We start from the raw sequence: 19,037 nt of genomic DNA, 5'->3' as shown, positions 1-19,037 counted from the left end.
TATTCTTCTTTAATAATAATAATTTATTTAATTTTCTTTTTTTTAGCAGCAAATCAGAATATTAGAATGAGTTCTGAAGGATCACATGACTGGAGTAATGATGCTAAAAATGCAGCTTTGAAACCGCAGGAATAAATTACATTTTAAAATATTTTTAAATAGAAACAGTTATTTTAAATAGTAAAGATATTCCAGAATTTTACTGTTATTGTTGTAATCTGGATTAAATAAATGCAGGCTTGGTGACCTGAATAGACTTCTTTTAACATTACAAAATCTTACTGTTTAAAAACTTTTGACTGGTAGTGTATTTGTTAGGAAAATAAATATATTGTGTATTGTGGAATCCATCAGTGTACTGTAATGCATTTTATATTCATATGTATATTTTAATTTATATTAATTACTGTATAAACACCACAAACACCTCCAAGCTTCAAAAACAGAAAGTAGTCTGTTATGCTCACCAAGGCTATTTTTAATAAAAATAAAATTAAAAATAATACTGTGGAATTTTATTACAAATTAAAATGACCTTTTTCTAATTTTATATAGTTTTAAATATTTTCGGTGTCACATGGTTCTTCAGAAATCGAACTAATATGTGACCCCAGACCACAAAACCAATCTTAAGTGGCACGGTTATATTTGTAGCAATTGCCAAAAATACACTGTATGGGTCAAAATGATCGATTTTTCTTTTATGGCAAAAATCATTAGGATTATAATTAAAGATCATGTTCCATGAAGCTATTTTGTAAATTTCATTTTATTTTGTAGATATATCAAAACTTTATTTTTATTAGTAAGATACATTGCATTCATCTGGACAACTTTAAAGGCGATTTTCTCAATGTTTTGATTTTTTTGCACCCTCAGATTCCAGATCAGATTCCTTCATATTGTCCTATCCTAACAAACCATACAGCAATGGAAAGCTTATTTGTGACCCTGGACCACAAAACCAGTCATAAGGGTCAATTTTTCAAAATTGAGATTAATACATTATCTTAAAGCGGAATAAATAAGCTTTCCAATGATTGATGGTTTGTTATGATAGGAAATATTCGGCTGAGATACAATTATTTGAATATCTGGAATCTGAGGGTGCAAAAAAATCTAAATATTGAGAAAATCACCTTTAAAGTTGTCCAAATGAAGTCCTGAACAATGCATATTACTAATCAAAAGTTAAGTTTTGACAGATTTACAGTAGGAAATCTACAAAATATCTTAATGGAACATGTTCTTTACTGAATTTCCTAATGATTTTTGGCATAAAATAAAAATCTATAGTTTTGGCCCATACAGTGTATTTTTGGCTATTGATACAAATATACCCCAGCGACTTAAGACTGGTTTTATTATTCAGGATCACATTTATTCATCTTTCAGATGATATATAAATTTCAATTTCAAAAAATTGACCCCTATGACTAGTTTTGTGGTCCATGGTTACATATGGTCATTTGGTGCTCAGCTAACATTTATTATTGTATGTGTAATGTTGAAAACAAGACAAAAACATGACATTTTTCCAGGATAGCTTAATTAATTTAAAGTTTCAACGAACAGCATTTATTTGAAACAGAAGTTTTTGATCAATTTAAACACACTGCTCCACCTTCCTTTAGCAAGCAAACCCAGGAAGGCTCGTTCTTCCTCATTATGTGACGATCCGCACGCTGATTGGAGTTCCGCGGCGCTATGTTAATGAGAGGGCGGCGCCTTTGCGAAATGAGTAGGTGACGTCAACTCTCATTCCGCAGAGAGCGAAACAAACATGGCGACAGAATGGAGCGGTAAAGGGTGCACGCTAACTTTAATACTGTTATTTTGGATTAAAGTCTGCGCGAACAGAGTGGAATCCTGGCGGAGCGACAGCCGGATTCTCGGCATGCGGCTGGAGAGTAGCGACAAGGAGCCCTTGCCCCCCGTCGATGGGATCATACAGGTAACTGAGGAGAACGACATCCAGCTCAGGTTCTACGGACTACAGATTAGCAATGACACCTGGGAGCAGATTAAGTTCGTGGAGCAGGGCGAGGAGAGCAGCTCCGACTTCAACAGGACTTGTGCTGACTTCACCAAAGACATCTCCATCGGGAGTAGTATGAAAGTTGACACCCAGGGCACATCTGGGGTGCTGGGGGTCAGAATTAAACCACTTAGGAAAAGTGAGACCCAGAGGGATTACAGCCTGTGCATCAGACACAGCCAAGATGGGAAGTGGTATCCCCTAGGAGAAAATCATGGAAAGTTACGTGTGGTGGAGAAGAAGTCGTCTCTGCTTCCCATTTGGTTCCAGGTGATCTTGATATCCTGCCTCCTGGTGCTCTCAGGTATGTTCAGTGGGCTAAACCTGGGGCTCATGGCTTTGGACCCCATGGAGCTGCGAATTGTCCAGAGCTGTGGGACGGAGAAAGAGAAGAAGTATGCCCGCAAGATCGAACCCATCCGAAGGAAAGGTAACTACCTGTTGTGCTCGCTCCTCCTCGGGAACGTGCTGGTCAACACCACGCTGACCATCCTGCTCGATGATCTCATCGGCTCCGGTTTGGGCGCTGTGGTGGCGTCGACCATCGGCATCGTCATATTTGGTGAGATCGTTCCTCAGGCGCTCTGCTCTCGCCACGGCTTGGCGGTGGGCGCCAACACCATCCTCCTCACCAAGTTCTTCATGCTTCTGACCTTTCCGCTCTCCTACCCCATCAGCAAACTCCTGGATTGCGTGCTGGGCCAGGAGATCGGCACGGTGTACAACCGGGAGAAGCTGGTGGAGATGCTCAAGGTGACCGAGCCGTACAACGACCTGGTGAAAGAGGAGCTGAACATGATCCAGGGTGCTCTAGAATTGAGGACTAAGACGGTGGAGGACATCATGACTCCACTCAGCAACTGCTTTATGATCAACAGCGATGCTGTTCTAGATTTCAACACCATGTCTGAAATCATGGAGAGCGGATACACACGCATTCCAGTTTATGAGGATGAGCGGACCAATATCGTGGACATCCTCTTTGTGAAAGACCTGGCCTTTGTGGATCCAGATGACTGCACTACGTTGAAGACCATCACTAAGTTCTACAACCATCCAGTCCACTTTGTATTCCACGACACTAAGTTGGATTCCATGCTGGAGGAGTTTAAGAAAGGTCAGTCTGTTTTTTTCCTGCAGGATTTCTCATTGTCACTATCAGTGATGGTATCAGCAGTGCATTAGCAGTGATGTCACTATTACAGGGTTAGTGGAAAAGGGCACTCGTTCTGTCTATTCTTAATTACTTCGGCTCCTATCAGGTTGGAAAACACACATCCTCTCTCCCTGTGGGCCTTTCTCTCCTCCACTGACTGTCAAGGTCAGTTGCTGGCAGTCTTTCTTCTTTTATTTCCTAAAATCCATGAAGTCAACTTAAAAATCACTATTTATTCCTAGTTTTATTATTACTAGTATTACTAGTTATTCCAGTACAAAAAAATTTGTTTTTTGTAGTCTTTCCAACTGTAATTAATTGGAAAAATGTTTTTTTTTCACACCTCCAATACCTGTCATATAGTTTTATTTTAGTATTATTTATATCCTATAGTAACTATTTTTTAAATAACTAATATTTTCAGTTAAATTTTTGGGGGGGTAATTGGGTTTTTTTATTATGTGACACTGGACCACAAAACCAGTCATAATGATCTTTTTTTTTTTTTTTTTTTTTTTTTTTTGAGATTTATACATCATCTGAAAGCATCATAAATAAGCTTTGTTAGGATATGACAAAAAATCAAAATATGGAGAAAATTGCTCCAAATGAAGTCCAAATGAAGTTCTTAGCAATGCATATTACTAATTAGAAATTGTGTTTTGATATATTTACGGTAGGAAATTTACAAAATATGGAACATGATGTTTACTTAATATCCTAATAAGTTTTGGCATAAAAACTTAAAATCTTAAAATCTTATTTTTGGCTATTGCTACAAATATGCGACTTAAGACTGGTTTTGTGGTCCAGTTTGATTCTTTTTTCCCCCCTAATATTCTAATATAACAAGCTTAATATTTTTCATTTTTATCTCGGCTTTATTTCAACTAACAAAACTGATTTATTAGCTTTAGTTAATGATGATAACCCTGATATAATGAACATTTCATGATCAAATAATTTCTGTTTAAGTAATCAAGTCCCACCCTTGTTTTTTTCATTGAATATGCTGTTTCATCCTGCAAATTTTCACATTAAACAAGTAAAATGGCTTGGGAATGCCATTTCATATTGACTTCGTGCTAGGTTTTTGGAAATATTTCCCAGAGAGTCTTTAATTCAATAAATCCACCTATAATCAATAATTGTGATGTCATTGATAACTAGCGATGAGGTTATAGACTAATTTGGAGTAGATGTCACAGTTACGTCACCTGCAGCTCTGCGCACATTGTGGTGGCAGAAATACACTGGTAACAAGTGGAGTTAAATGGGTAAAAAAACATTTTTATATAATAACTGTTGTCAAAAACGACGATGGATGAAACCTGCTGTGATTATTGTTAAAGCATAAATTTGATTTAAACTATTTGTCTACATAATATTCACACATGCAGTTATTACAGTTCCAGCATGAAATACTATTTAAACCTACGACATCTTACGTATTTACACATTTACGTATTTTATCTCACAATTCTGACTTTTTTTTCCCCGCAAATGCAAGTTTTTATCTCGTAGTTTAAACTTTATAACTCAATTTAACTCAACGATAGTAAGTTTGTCAATTCTGAGGGGAAAAAAAACTCCGAAATGTGGGATATAAACGTATGATTTTGAGTCGAGTGGAAAAGAGAGCATGACAAGTTGATTTTTCTTATCAGAACTGAGATATAATCTTAGAATTATAAGAATAAGGTCAGAATTCTGAAATATAAACTCAACTTAATTCTGTTATTTCATTGGATTCCTTGAAAACTGTCATTTTCTGCCACCAAACAACAAAACAACAACAACAACAACACCGTTTGCAAACACCGAATTGGTCTATAGTAATAAACGTCACCCAAAATTGAAAATTGTGTGATTAATTACGCGCTCTCATGTCGTTCCAAAACTGTAAGACCTTTGTTCATCTTCAGAACACAAATTGAGATATTTTTTAAGAAAAACGAGAGCTTTCTATCCCTGAATAGACAGCAACGCAACTTACGTTCAAGGCCCAGAAAGTTCGTAAGGACATCGTTAAAATAGTCCATGTGACATCAGCGGTTCTGTAATGAAGCTGTGAGAATACTTTTTGTGCGCAAAGAAAACTAAAATAACGACTTTATTCAACAATTTCTTTTCTTTGTATCAGTCTCTACTGCCATTCATGACAATACCACGCTGCTGTATATACAGGGTCAGAAAGCTCTCGGATTTCATAAAAAATATCTTTAATTTGTGTTCCAAAGATGATCAAAGGTCTTACGGGTTTGGAACTGCGCAAGGGTGAGTAATTAATGACAGAATTTTTATTTTTGGGTCAAGTATTCCTTTAACCATTTTACCGTGGCTTTACTACAGGCCCTCTGGGAAATATGTTTGAGTAGACATTTATAATTTGCTTCTAAAGCCTTGTATAAATACTGAGCTGGTATTTAACATTGCAGAGCTGTTTGACTAATCACATGTGTTTGTTGTCATTACAATAGCCATGACACTAATAATGGGGCAAAACCTGTTATCTTATCACTGCTTGCACAAGCTTACTGTCAGCAGGCTTTGACTTGGGACTTTAGCTACATTTGCAGAACTTGAACTGATCTGTTGCAGAAATTATGGTGAACTGTGCATATTATTCTATATTTAGCATCCTTTTACACAGCTAAACTAGTCAAAATGGCATATTAATTTCATTTATTTAAAGTCAGATTGACTGCCTGCCCTGTAGTGTGGTGTAATCCTCTAGTTTGGGATTTATAGTTGTGGTTATGACTTGCACCTTAAAGGGATATTTCACCCAAAAATGAAAATCATATCATCAGTTGCTCACCTTAAGGTTGTTCAGATGTTTTGAAGAATGTTGGTAACCGAACAGTAGCTATTGACTTCCATAGTATGCGAAAAAGTTCTGTTGAAGTCAAAGGCTACCAGCGATGGGTGGGTTCCAACATTCTTTAAAATGTCTTCTTTTGTGTTGAACAGACGAAAGAATTTTAAATTATGACAACATTTTCATTTTTTAATGAACTATCCCTTTAACTGGAGAGTTAAAGCCCTTCTATGTATGTTTTTGTACTGTCCTTTGGACTTGGACATTACTTAGCAGTCAATAGTGGCCGCTAGCTTAAAACTATTTAGCTACTTGTAAGCTTTTGTAAGATTTAGAATAGATAATTGTCAGTAGGTGACTGTGAATCATTACATCAAGAATTGACACATTTGTTTCTTGAGTTGCATAACTGGTTAATCGTTTTCAGTTTTCGTTTATATGTAGGAGGTTTTACTGAATTGACTTTTGAAGGTCTGTATCCCCTTTATACATATTCAGAATTTAATGTATTGCACAGTACATATTGTATATGTGACCCAAGACTACAAAACCAGTCATAAAGGTCATTTTTTTAAAATTGAGATTTATACATCATCTGAAAGCATCTGAATAAATAAGCTTTCCATTGATGTATGGTTTGTTAGGGACAATATTGGGTTTTAAAGGACAGTATTTGGCCGAGATACAACTGTGTTTGAGGGTGCAAAAAAATCTAAACATTGAGAAAATCACCTTTAAAGTTGTCCAAATTAAGTTCTTAGCAATGCATATTACTAATCAAAAATTATTTTGATATATTTACGGTAGAAAATTTACAAAATATCTTCATGGAACATAATCTGTACTTAATATCCTAATGATTTTTGGCATAAAAGAAAAATCGATGATTTTGACCCATGTAATGTATTGTTGGCTATTGCTACAGATATAGTCGTGCTACTTATGACTGGTTTTGTGGTCCAGGGTTGCCTGTTATTTTTAATAGTGTGCCAAAACATATTTAGTATGTGACTATAAGCATTTCTAGCAGTATGCTAGACTTTCGTTGAAATTGCTCTCCAGTTATCATCTCGGAATACATTTTTTTTGCATTTTTAATAATTAATGATAATGTTAACACATTACAATAAGGTCTAATAAAATTAGTTAATGCATTCGCTAACATAAACTAACAGTAAACCATATACACTGAAATAATTAGTGTAGGATTTACTTTGAAACAGTTTTCACTCAGAAGTTGTTCATAAATTTCACAAATAATTACATAGATTAAGTAAATGACACTTCAGAAATTAAGCAAAAAACAAAGATTATTTCTGTTAAATGTTCTCCAGTAATCTGTTTTATTTAAAACTTCAAAAAATATATTTTGCATTTTTTTAAAGTAATATATTAATCTTTGTAATGTTAGTTAATAGAAATACAATTGTTTGTTGTTCAGTAATGTTAGTTCATAGTGCAGTAACTGTTAACTGATATTTTTGTTTTAAAAATGTCTTTGTAAATATTGAAATTAGCTTTAAGATTATAATAAATGCTGAAGAAATAATGTTAACAAATGAAACCTTAATGTAAAACATTACCATAATAGCTATTTAATAATAAAACCTTAATCAAACAATAAATTAACAAAGTGATGTTTAAAATTGCAGTTGCTATTGAATCATTTTCATTTGTCATACTAGAAAGGACAGAAGGGCCATTGCATTGTGGGATCCAGTATTTCAAGAGTGAACATATCTTTCTGTCAGTTTAGCTCTTGAGTCACCTGGACTACTATTATGGGGATTTCTGTTCATTTTTGATAGACCTACATGTAAATCTGTTCCTTCTTCCCCATTTATTAAGCAACTCACTGCTGTGTTGCATGACTTGGCGTTTTAAATGAAAACAAGGTGTTGGTTTGCATTCTGTTTGTCTGTTTTGAAGCACTTCCTCTAGTTTATGCAGAAGTCTTTTCTTACTTCACTTCCCATCCACCATGATACAAACTCAAACCATTGTATTTCTTTCCTCATCCACTTATCCTGTCTTGCTTAAACACACCATACTCAAAGATGGCATTCTGCTACCGTCACCCAGTTTTTGGGCTTGGCTTATACCATGTGATACTGTGGCAATCGGGTTTGGTTATGTGTTGCATGAATGAGTATTCAGGAAAAACATTTATGGGACCATAACTGATTCATTCACAATGTCTAAATGGCTGGCTTTTCTCCTGGCTAACCCCACTAGATATTTGGCCCCATATCCGCCTTATTTTTAACGTAACAGCAGTCGCAGCTATTTGTAACTGGAATGTGCAAGGTGTCATTTGCTTCCAGTTATTTTACCTATACATAAACAGTCTGTTTTGTAAGGGATAATGTAGATCCAGCTGTTAATAACCAGCCTCAAATACTTGGATGAGCAGTGTCTTATTCGGGGTCGCTAATAACGGCAGTTGTTCTTGGGGATGTTGCTACCGACCAATCAGAATCAGGTATTCCAATGAGTCGTGTATTTATCTTTATTTTATTTCAGTTAATTAGCATAATCATAAACACACTGAGTAGTAGCACAAGAAGTTTGACTGTTGACTGCACTTTGTTACTCTACTAGTTATTTACCTATAGTAGGGTCCTATGACGGAATTGCGGAATCCAGTCATAAAAACGGAATTAACTGAATAACGCGGGATGTCACAGAATTTGTCAAAGTTTTAATGAATTACTCAAAAGTAGGTCATTACACTTAAATCAACCCTCAATATGGACTCGTTTCTGTAAGTATTACGCTGCAAAAATACCTTTTATATGTGAATCCTGTATGTTCTGCGTGTCTCTGTTTTAATAAATGGAGCAGACGAGCGGTTTTGTTTACTACACACACTAAAGCGTGCGTGACGCTCGCGGTGATTTCAGCGTCTGTCGTCTCACTAAATGAGGACATAAATACATGAACGATGTCTGCTGAGAGTCACTTCATGAGTATCTGACCATTCCATTTTAGGAAAACTAGCGTTATATCATATACACACACAGAAATGTAAAGATAGACACGGCAACCTGTCAAAATAAAAGTCCGGTTTAACTTGAAGACATTGTGCCAGATACATATTACTACTATTACTACCATTACTAAAATGAAGCAAACATTATTTTTTTAGGGTATAATCACACAACATTTCTTCCATGTTTTAATTTTAATAGTAAATTCCCCTTTGTTTGCCAAAAATGTTCAATAATTAAAAGATAAATGAATTTAATGTTTTATGCCTTCATTTGATAACCAGAACATTTTAAATACACAACACAGAATTTCTGAGGGTAAAACCTTTATATGGCTATTTTAAAAAAAATTAATTAGAATAAATTATGCGTTCAAATAATTAGATATGCTAAAACACAGAATTTGATAGCAATAAAACATATGGTGAGAAAAAATAAAACATTTTATAGGGCCCTAAACATGTCGTTTTTGTTAAACCTTTATTAAATTAATTGGAAATTGTATAAGTTTCATGATTATAAGTTGACATGCTCTTTGATTTAATACAATTTATTTTAACCATTAAAAAGGAGTTGACAAAAATTAAAATGGGAAAAGACAGAACCCAGAAAAATTAAAACGGAAAAAAACGGAATTTGGAAAAAAATAAAACGGATTTCAAAGGGCCCTACTGTAGTTGTCAGCTAATGAATTGGGAGTCTTGCACATTCAGAGAAAATTTCCGCATTACTTTGTTGTTTTGGTCTGTGTTTAGTCGTGCTAAGTATATTTGGCGAGCTCTCTGATGGTGTTGTCATGTCATAAGCCTCTCTGTATTCTAATAGGATCACGATCTCTGTGTTTCTCTGTGCATGCGTTCATGCTACAGTGTCACAAATACTTCTCTCTTCCTTTCTTTTATTTCCTGTCATGTCATTTGATAATTAGGAGTGCTGACTAAGCATATGTTGTGTGATTCTGGTAGAGCACAAGAAGAAGGAAAGGCACTGCTGATAAAGGTGGTTTGGATGGTTCTAGGTCTAATGTCAGAGCCTCACTTTCCATTTGCACTTAAATACACAAGTATGGGATATTCTAGAAATACTGTATTCAATTTTACTTGATTTTAAAAAGTTATTTAGTTTCTTTTGAACATGAGAATGCAAATGTTGTTGTTAAGAGATAATATAGTATTGTTTTTGTTTATAAAAAAATTAAGGTCAAGTGGTTCAACAATTTCAAACACTGTTGTCAAGAGATATTTGCCTTCTTCTAGATTTTCTGGACTTTTGAAATATATCTGGATGAGTTCTCATTACTGGAACAAAGAAATACAGGCCAAAAATCTAAAGTTTATATATATTTTATAAAAAAAAAAAGATTTAAAGTCAAGTGGTTCTAGCTAAAATGTTGTTATTGAATAAAAACAACTCCTAGTTGCTCAGTGAAATTCAGTACTTTTTTTATTAATAATTGTGGTTTTGCTCTAGCATGAATAATGTTATGAGCCGTTTGTAAAGTGAAGAGTTGTTCTAATATCTCTCACATACATACACTACCAGTCAAAAGTTTTTGAACAGTAAGATTTTTAATGTTTTTTAAAGGAAGTCTCTTCCGCTCACCAAGCCTGCATTTACTCGATTCACAATAAAGCAAAAAAAGGTACATTTTGAAATATTTTTAGTGTTTTAAATAATTATTAGTGTTTTCTATTTTAATATATTTTAAAATGTGATTTATACCTGTGATTACAAAGCAGATTTTTTTTTTACCATCATTACTCCAGTCACATGATCCTTTAAAAATCATTTTAATATTCTAATTTGCTGCTCAAAAAACATTTATCATTATTATTATGTAAAAAAATGCAGAGTAGAATTTTTTCAGGTTTCTTGGATGAATAGAATGTTCAGAAGAACAGCATTTATCTAAAATGGAAATCTGTTGTAACATTAAAAATGTCTTTATCATCACTTTTGATCAATTTAAAGCATCCTTGCTAAATAAAAGTAATAATTTCTTTCCCAAAAATAAAAAATTATACTCACTCCAAGCTTTTGAACGGTATAGTCTATAAAAAGCTTTTAATTTTAGATAAATGCTGATCTTTGGATATTTATATTCATCAAAGAGTCCTGAAAAAAAAAAAAATCAACGGTCTTAAATATTGATAATGGTAATAATAAAAAATGAACAGCAAATCAGCATATTAGAATTATTTCTGAAGGATAATAATAATGCTGAAAATTGAGCTTTGTTCACAGGAATAAATTACATTTTAAAATATATTCAAATAGAAAACAGTTATTTTGACTAGTAAAAAATGTTTAAGTTATTAAGATAACTTAAACTTAAGATTTTAAGATATTTGTATGTGCTCCATGAGTTGTCATAATGATGAAAAGTTGCAGTAATGAGAACTATTTATAATTTGTAGTTTAAAACGAATGTAAACATGCAGATATTCCACAATCGCACACACGAACACATCCACAATGCTGGCTGCCGACAGATGTTTAATTTGCATAGTGCTGCAGTGATGTAATTGTGCTGAGTTTCCGAAACTGACCGTCAGTGATACCTCAGATGACAAACCTCATATGCAACTAAAGATGCCGTGTGCAATTACAGATGCAATCGCTTCTTTTACTCATCCCCTGAATAAACAAGCATTGGCGTCTTTAATTGCATATGACTCAGATTAGCCGAATGAGTCATTGTGATGAGATCAGTAATGTTTCTTCAGAAAGCAGTATCTCAAAGACTAAAGAACACTAATGAATTTTTGGTCTTAAGTGTTAGAACATTTGGGTTGTGCTGTTATATTGGAGATATTTTTTCCCCTCCAAATTAAATATGATTTCACGACACCATTTGTCAGTAAACATACTGATCATTAGTCTCATAGAAAACTCTAGTGTTAAATGTCTCCTTATGAATATTATAACATCTTTTGAACAATAGGTATTGCATACATAATTAAAGGTGTGACAGACTCAATCAGAAGTGACCCAACAGGTTTAAATCAACAACAATCACCTGTTTGACAAGCAAGAACGTGCCCATGTAAAAGCCAATGGTCTGATCTAGTAGTTAATGATATGTGAAGGCGATTCATTTATAATTTCAAAAGTCAAAGTTGTTTATAAACCCTTTTCTTTGGACATGCTGTTGTGCTTTTGATAAAGTAACTTCAAGTGACATGTTAACCAAATTCTGCCTACTGTATCAGATGACACACCTCTGTCGTTATCTTTAACTTTGTTAGAAGTCTTGTTACAATTGCTGTTGTAATATTGCTAATAGTTTTATTATATATTGCAATATTAACACACACACACACACACACACACACACACACACACATATATATATATATATATATATATATATATATATATATATATATATATATATACACTACCGTTCAAAAGTTTGGGGTCAGTACATTTTTATTTTATTTTTTTTTTTTAAGAAATTAATACTTTTATTCACCAAGGATGTATTAAGTTAATAATTAAAAGTTTATTAAAAGTTCATAATAAATAATTTACATTGTTATAAAATATTTATATTTTGAATAAACACTGTACTTTTTAAACTTGTTATTCATGAAAGAATCCTGAAAAAAAAAAATCACAGGTTCCAAAAAATATTTGGCAGCACAACTGTTGATATTATCCAACATTGATCATTCTAATAATAAATCCACATATTAGAATGATTTCTGAAGGATCATGTGACACTTAAGACTGGAGTAACAGCTGATAAAAATTCAGATTTTCATCACAGGAATAAATTCTATTTTAAAGTATGTTAAAATAAAAAACATTGTTTTATATTGTAAAAACATTTTGCAATATTACTGTTTTTTTCTATATTTTTAATCAAATAAATGCAGCCTTGATGAGCATAAGAGACTTCTTTAAAGACTATTACAAGTCTTACTGACCCCAAACTTTTGAACAGTAGTGTATATACACGCACACACACATATACATATAAAGATTTTTTTAAATGTGTTCAAAAGAAGTCTCTCATGATCACCAAAAGTGCATATATTTAATCAAAAATATACATAAAACAGTAATATTGTGAAATAATATTACAATATAAAACAAATGATTGAAAGCTGAATTGTCAGCATCATTACTTCAGTCTTTAGTGTCACATGATCCTTCAGAAATCATTCTAATATGCTGATTTGTTGCTCAAGAGACATTTCTATTAGGTGAGTCTTGTTTTGCTGTTTATGAATGAATATATAATGGCTTTCAGGTGATGCTGTGAGTAAACTGAGTGGGGTGTAGTGTTTGAAATAGCTGGTAAGGGTTTATAATCAGAGCGTAGTGGAGTGAAGGATATAGAGTGTGTCACTGGGTGAGCCTGTTCAGTGATGCAGAGAGAGAGAGAGAGAGAGACAGACAAGCATTGTTTTAGCTGCAGGGATTGATGACTCAGCGAGACGCAACTGTCTTGTGAAATGCAGAAAGTACAGGCAATATAGTTCTTATTTTTATAAAAAATTAACTTGGATTTGAACTAAAGCATTTCTGTGTGCCTTGTCTGACTTTGATAAACCTGTGTGTGGCTCAAGTCAGCTTTAGTGTCAAGATCATTTTGTTTCTAATTCCTTATATTTTGCAGAAGATTTTACTGTAAAAAAGTAAATGCCAATTAAAAGCAACTGCATCTTTTATCTAAACAAAGCTACTTCACCCTGTAGTTTGACTAATTTGGAATTCGAGTCTTGAGTCAATATTTTGCAGCTGCATTTAAAGGGGTCATCGGATGCAAACTTCACTTTTACATGTTGTTTGAATATTAATGTGTGTTGACAGTGTATGTACAAATCTACCCTATAGTGATAAAAATCCATGCAGTGGTTTTTAATTAATCTGTAAAAATAAAATCCCCTTTTTCAAATCAAGCCATTCTCAGATGCCTGTCGGTGTGGCATCACACCTAATAATGTTAGCAAGTTTTGCGGCTAAACGCTCTAAATGCGGCTAAAGTAAACTATCTACAGCAGAGAGAAGAGCGGGGTGGGGCGAGCAGAGCTCATTTGCATTTAAATGAACAGTCCCTCAGAATGGGATGATTTTTGCAGAGCTCATCATTTGTTTTACACAACCATTGAGAATTTTTAACCAAAGTATATTATAGACTTTTCATTAAGACCCTGAAGGATCATATCAACTTGTGGAAAATGGGCATCTGATGACCCCTTTAAAATGTTTTCCACATAGAAAACATTATAAAGAAAAGGTTATTTTTTATGTTTAGCCATACTAAACCTTGTCTTTATAATGGTTTACTACGGTTAAAAATTAAACTTTAATAAGCTTCATATTAAACTTTGATTTGCATTCAGATTCTGGGTTTATCAGTTGCCCATAAACGGTATAATAGACCAATAAAGTGCAATACGTTATAGGAATAGTTCACCCAAAAATTAAAAATTGCTTAAAATGTGCTCACCCAAGATGTAGATGAAACTGTTTCTTCACTGGAACAGATTTGGATCATTTTAGCGTTACATCACTTGCTCAACAATAAATCTCTGCAGTAAATGGGTGGCATCGAGATGACATGTCAAAGTCCAAACAGCTGATAAAAACATCGTAATAATCCACAAGTAATCCATATGACTTAAGTCCATCAGTTAATGTGTTGTGAAGCAAAACACAAGAAACAAATCCATCAGTAAGACCTCTTATTTAAAAAAGTGCAAAATTGGTCTCATCTGAATCAGGAGAGAAATTTCTGTCATTTGCTTACCCACAAGTTGTTCCAAAACTGTAGGAGTTTCTTACTTGAAAAATGTTGGTAACTAGTTGCTGGTAGCCATTGACTTCCAAAGTATGGGGAAAAAATACTATACAAGTCATTGGCTACCAGCAACTATTTGAACATTTCTCTTCATAAACGTCTTCTTTTGTGTTTAAAGGAGAAGTCCACTTCCAGAACAACAATTCACAAATAATGTACTCACCCCCTTGTCATCCAAGATGTTCATGTCTTTCTGTCTTCAGTCGTGAAGAAATTGTTTCTTGATGAAAACATTTCAGGATTTTTCTCCATATAATGGACTTGATTGGTGCCCCGAATTTGAACTTCCAAAATGCAGTTTAAATGCAGCTTCAAAGGGCTCCAAACGATCCCAACCGAGGAAGAAGGGTCTTATCTAGCAAAACGATCGGTCATTGTTTTCGAAAAAGAAAAATTTGTATACTTTAAGCACAAAAGCTCCTGTAGCACAGGCTCTGGAATGCGCATGCTTGAACGATTCGTTCATTTTGAACAAATCTTTAATGTGACTCGGGAAGAACGAGTCGTCTCGGGTGACGAAGCATTTCAGGATTTTTCTCCATATAATGGACTTGATTGGTGCCCCGATTTTGAACTTCCAAAATGTAGTTTAAATGTAGCTTCAAAGGGCTCTAAACAATCCCAACCAAGGAAGAAGGGTCTTATCTAGCGAAACGATGTGTTTTTTTCAGAACATAAAAATTTGTTTACGTTTTAAGCACAAAAGCTTGTGTAGCTCAGGCTCTGGGATGCGTGTTCACGTACTATTGAATCACGTCGGAAGGTCACGTGGACGTAGGTGGAACTACAGACCCAGTGTTTACAAAGCGAACGCGCAAAGACTTAGAAAGTGCAATTAAGTCAAATGCTGTTTACAAACAAAAAGGAGGTTCTGAAGTTGGAGGAGAAAATAACGAGTTTTTCGACATACTCTACCTTTTTGAGCCGGAGTACACAGACAATGAACTTGTGGTGATTCGAAGACATGATTCGTAGTGGGAAGTTCGGATAATTTTACCGACTCGGACCTTTGAGTCTCGTTCAGCAAAATGAATCTTTTTTTGAGTCATTTCGTTCATTTTAGCAAAATCAGCATTACGTGACAGCCCCATAAGATGAACAAATGACTCAAAAAACCCAAAGACTCAAAACAGGTGAACTAATTCCAGTACAGAACCTAATAGGATGTTGCGCATGCACAACTGATCGAATCACACCCGAGATGACTCACATTAAAGATTTGTTCAAAATGAACGAATTGTTCAAGAATGCGCATCCCAGAGCCTGTGCTACAGGAGCTTTTGTGCTTAAAGTATACAAATTTTTCTTTTTCGAAAACAATGACCGATCGTTTTGCTAGATAAGACCCTTCTTCCTCGGTTGGGATTGTTTAGAGCCCTTTGAAGCTGCATTTAAACTGCATTTTGGAAGTTCAAATTCGGGGGAACCAGTCAAGTCCATTATATGCAGAAAAATCCTGAAATGTTTTCCCTTTAAAAATTTTCTTATAAACCATCTCAATGTCTATGAAAAACACACACACTTACCCTAAATTTTTTGCAAATTTTTATTTTTGGATGAACTATTCATTTAGGCTGTTTTCAGCTGACTTCTATGGGAGGCAATGGCTAAATTAATTAAAGGATTGTGTTTTCTCTTATGATTGTGTTTTTGTTTTGGCAGTAGGCAGTGTTTATGGTTGTAGCTGTTGTTCATTAAACACTTGGAGCTTTACAGAACATCCTTCAGTATGGTACATGAATAGTTTCTCTTGTTGTCATCGTGATTTTTGGCTCATTTGTTCCTCTGTAGCATAATGCAGGCCCGCTGAGACATCTGCTGTCGGAGATCTGTGTTCCAAAAACGTCTTGAACTGACTGTGCGCTCATCTCAAGCAAAGACACTTGCTCTGAACTACAGAATCTAATGCATCACTCAAGTACAGGCTGTTTAGTCTGCATGCACCGCACAGGCTTTATTAGCTACATCCTGTCACATTACAAACACTGAGATCAGAGATAAGTAGAGATTTTTAACTCTTCATTCTCTGTCCGCTAAATCAAAAGTACCGTGGTATTACCAGGTTTTGTTTAAATGTGGTACCGTGTTGATACATTTTTGTTAAAAATGCAGCTTGGCTGTCTTTGATTGACCTTTAAGTATAATGTAAATACTATGCTAACAGAAATGTTTTTGTTTTTGGACATACCTTGGTTTTTGGACTTTTATTATTCTTGGAACTGCGCTAGCGTTCAGATATTTAGGATCAGTATGATTTTGTGTTTTTGAAGCAAGATTTATATGTTCCTTTGATGTTTGACTGTTTAAAAATAGTCAAAAAACAATAATTTTGTGAATTTAAAATAACATTATGCATTTTATTATTATTACTAGTTGAAAATGTTTGCACTGAAAAATGTGGAAAGTGTCTTTTTCATGATTCTTGGATAAACAGCATTTATTTGAAATTATTTGAAGTCTTTTATAACATCGTAAGTGTCTTTACCGTCGCTTTCTGTCAGTTTAATGCATCCTTGCTGAATATCTTTCAAAATAATATCATAGCAGTTCTGCACTTCTGTATGAAAGTGTATCTTAAAATGCCACTTAAATATCAAGTTGCATGAATTTTAGTATTATGTTGGAGTGAAATCTTGTGATTCTAGTCAAAACGTCTGTGGCCAAAGATAGGAAGCGTTTTGTGGTTTTGGACAAGACAATCATGTTGAAATATTTTGTAACTCAAGATGCTAAATTATGTTTTGCAACTCACTGTTTTGGCTCCTTATGTCAGTGCAACAGGTTGTTATGTCTACATGTAACCTCTGGATCGAGGCTTTTTGTTTTGATGAGCAAACACTTTAGGATTTCCTGGCTCTTTGTATGCTGCATGGCCACAATAGACCTTCCTATAAAATTTGTTAACCCTTAGCTCTTTCTGTTTGTCCTTGTTACTGTTTATAAAGAAACAAGATATAGTAAGCACTACAGTATACTGTTGTTTAGTCTTTACCATCACTAAAATTGAGCAAAAACTTACATTATGTGTAAGAATGCAATGGTTTCTTGGAAATTTAATTTGGTCATTGCATGTAAGTTCCTTGGTATATGCTTGTTAACACTCATCATTCAGTACCATGATATTTATCACTTTACCACAGTTCCACTATAGTACATTTTGTAAGGATTGGGGAGTGTATTTATTTCTCTCATGCTGGTTGATTAATTTCTCTATGTCATAGTTATTAAACGTTAGCTTTGAACTCCGTAGCTTCAATCTCTGCTTTAAAATTTAAAATGTATAATAAATGCAAAGTAATAAATGTAGAACTAAAATGTGTGATTTCTGCAACATTAATGTCACCAAAAACAATTCGGAAAATCGGTTTTCCAAACAGTCTCGTTGGTCAGGCAAACTCATAACCCCGCCCCCAAACTCATGCTGTTTGTTTCACAAAACCATAGTTGTTTGAGTTTTTGGGCACTTCTAAGCATATTCTGGGAAATATTATGATGTATAGTATGAAACATGATGCACCGAAACGTATCGGCCGAAATGCTTGCGCGTTTTGTCAGTAAAGCCGGTTCTGTAATCAGCGGTAAATGCCATCAGGTGCGTGATTTCACGTTGAGCCGTATATACTACACACAGCCGTTGTTCACTGACGAGCTGCGCAAATCCATGTTCATTATCAGTGTGAATTTGCGCAGCTCGTCAGTGAACAACGGCTGTGTGTAGTATATACGGCTCAACGTGAAATGTCAATGAAATTATATAATGTATAATCTAATTAATTATTATATTATGAAATATACAACTGTATACTATTATCTTTATGCGAAGGTCTACCAAACCATTATTGCTTGATTCTTATGTATAAATATATTTTCTGTTTGATTCTAAAAAGTTTTGAGGAGTGTTATTTGGCTGCAAAAAAAACAACAAAAAAAATAAAAAAATAAATAGATAAATAAAATGTATTTATACATTGTTTATTTATTTATTTGAAATATCATGAATACATTATCATTAATAATAATTAATATATTATATATTTAATAATTACATGATAAAATATACAATTATGTAATATTATATAATAACAATAACAATAATAATAATAATAATAATATAATTGTTATTTATACATTTATATTAATAATATAAATATAATATCATAATTAATAATTATATTAAACTATGAAATATACAATTTTGTAATATTAGAATATATAATACT

The 19,037-nt window shown here is 33.8% G+C and overlaps 1 protein-coding gene across 2 annotated transcripts in view; it reads left to right on the top strand.

Annotated features, from left to right (window-relative positions):
- Positions 1 to 1,724: 1,724 nt before the first annotated feature.
- The window catches only part of LOC127165587 (metal transporter CNNM4), a 47,860-nt gene continuing 30,547 nt past the window's right edge, over positions 1,725 to 19,037 (top strand). The window contains exon 1 of one of the 2 annotated variants that reach the window (XM_051110346.1): positions 1,725 to 3,155. In XM_051110346.1, coding sequence (XP_050966303.1) covers positions 1,784 to 3,155 — 1,372 coding nt within the window. In that variant the 5' untranslated portion in view covers positions 1,725 to 1,783. The remainder of the gene's footprint in view (positions 3,156 to 19,037) is intronic. The other variant, XM_051110347.1, reaches the window with a different exon arrangement.

Source organism: Labeo rohita, chromosome 5 (genome assembly GCF_022985175.1).
Source record: "Labeo rohita strain BAU-BD-2019 chromosome 5, IGBB_LRoh.1.0, whole genome shotgun sequence".
NCBI classification, from domain to species: Eukaryota; Metazoa; Chordata; class Actinopteri; order Cypriniformes; family Cyprinidae; genus Labeo; species Labeo rohita.
The sequence above is the reverse complement of the archived record's forward strand: the minus strand, read 5'-3'. Positions and strand labels throughout refer to the sequence as shown.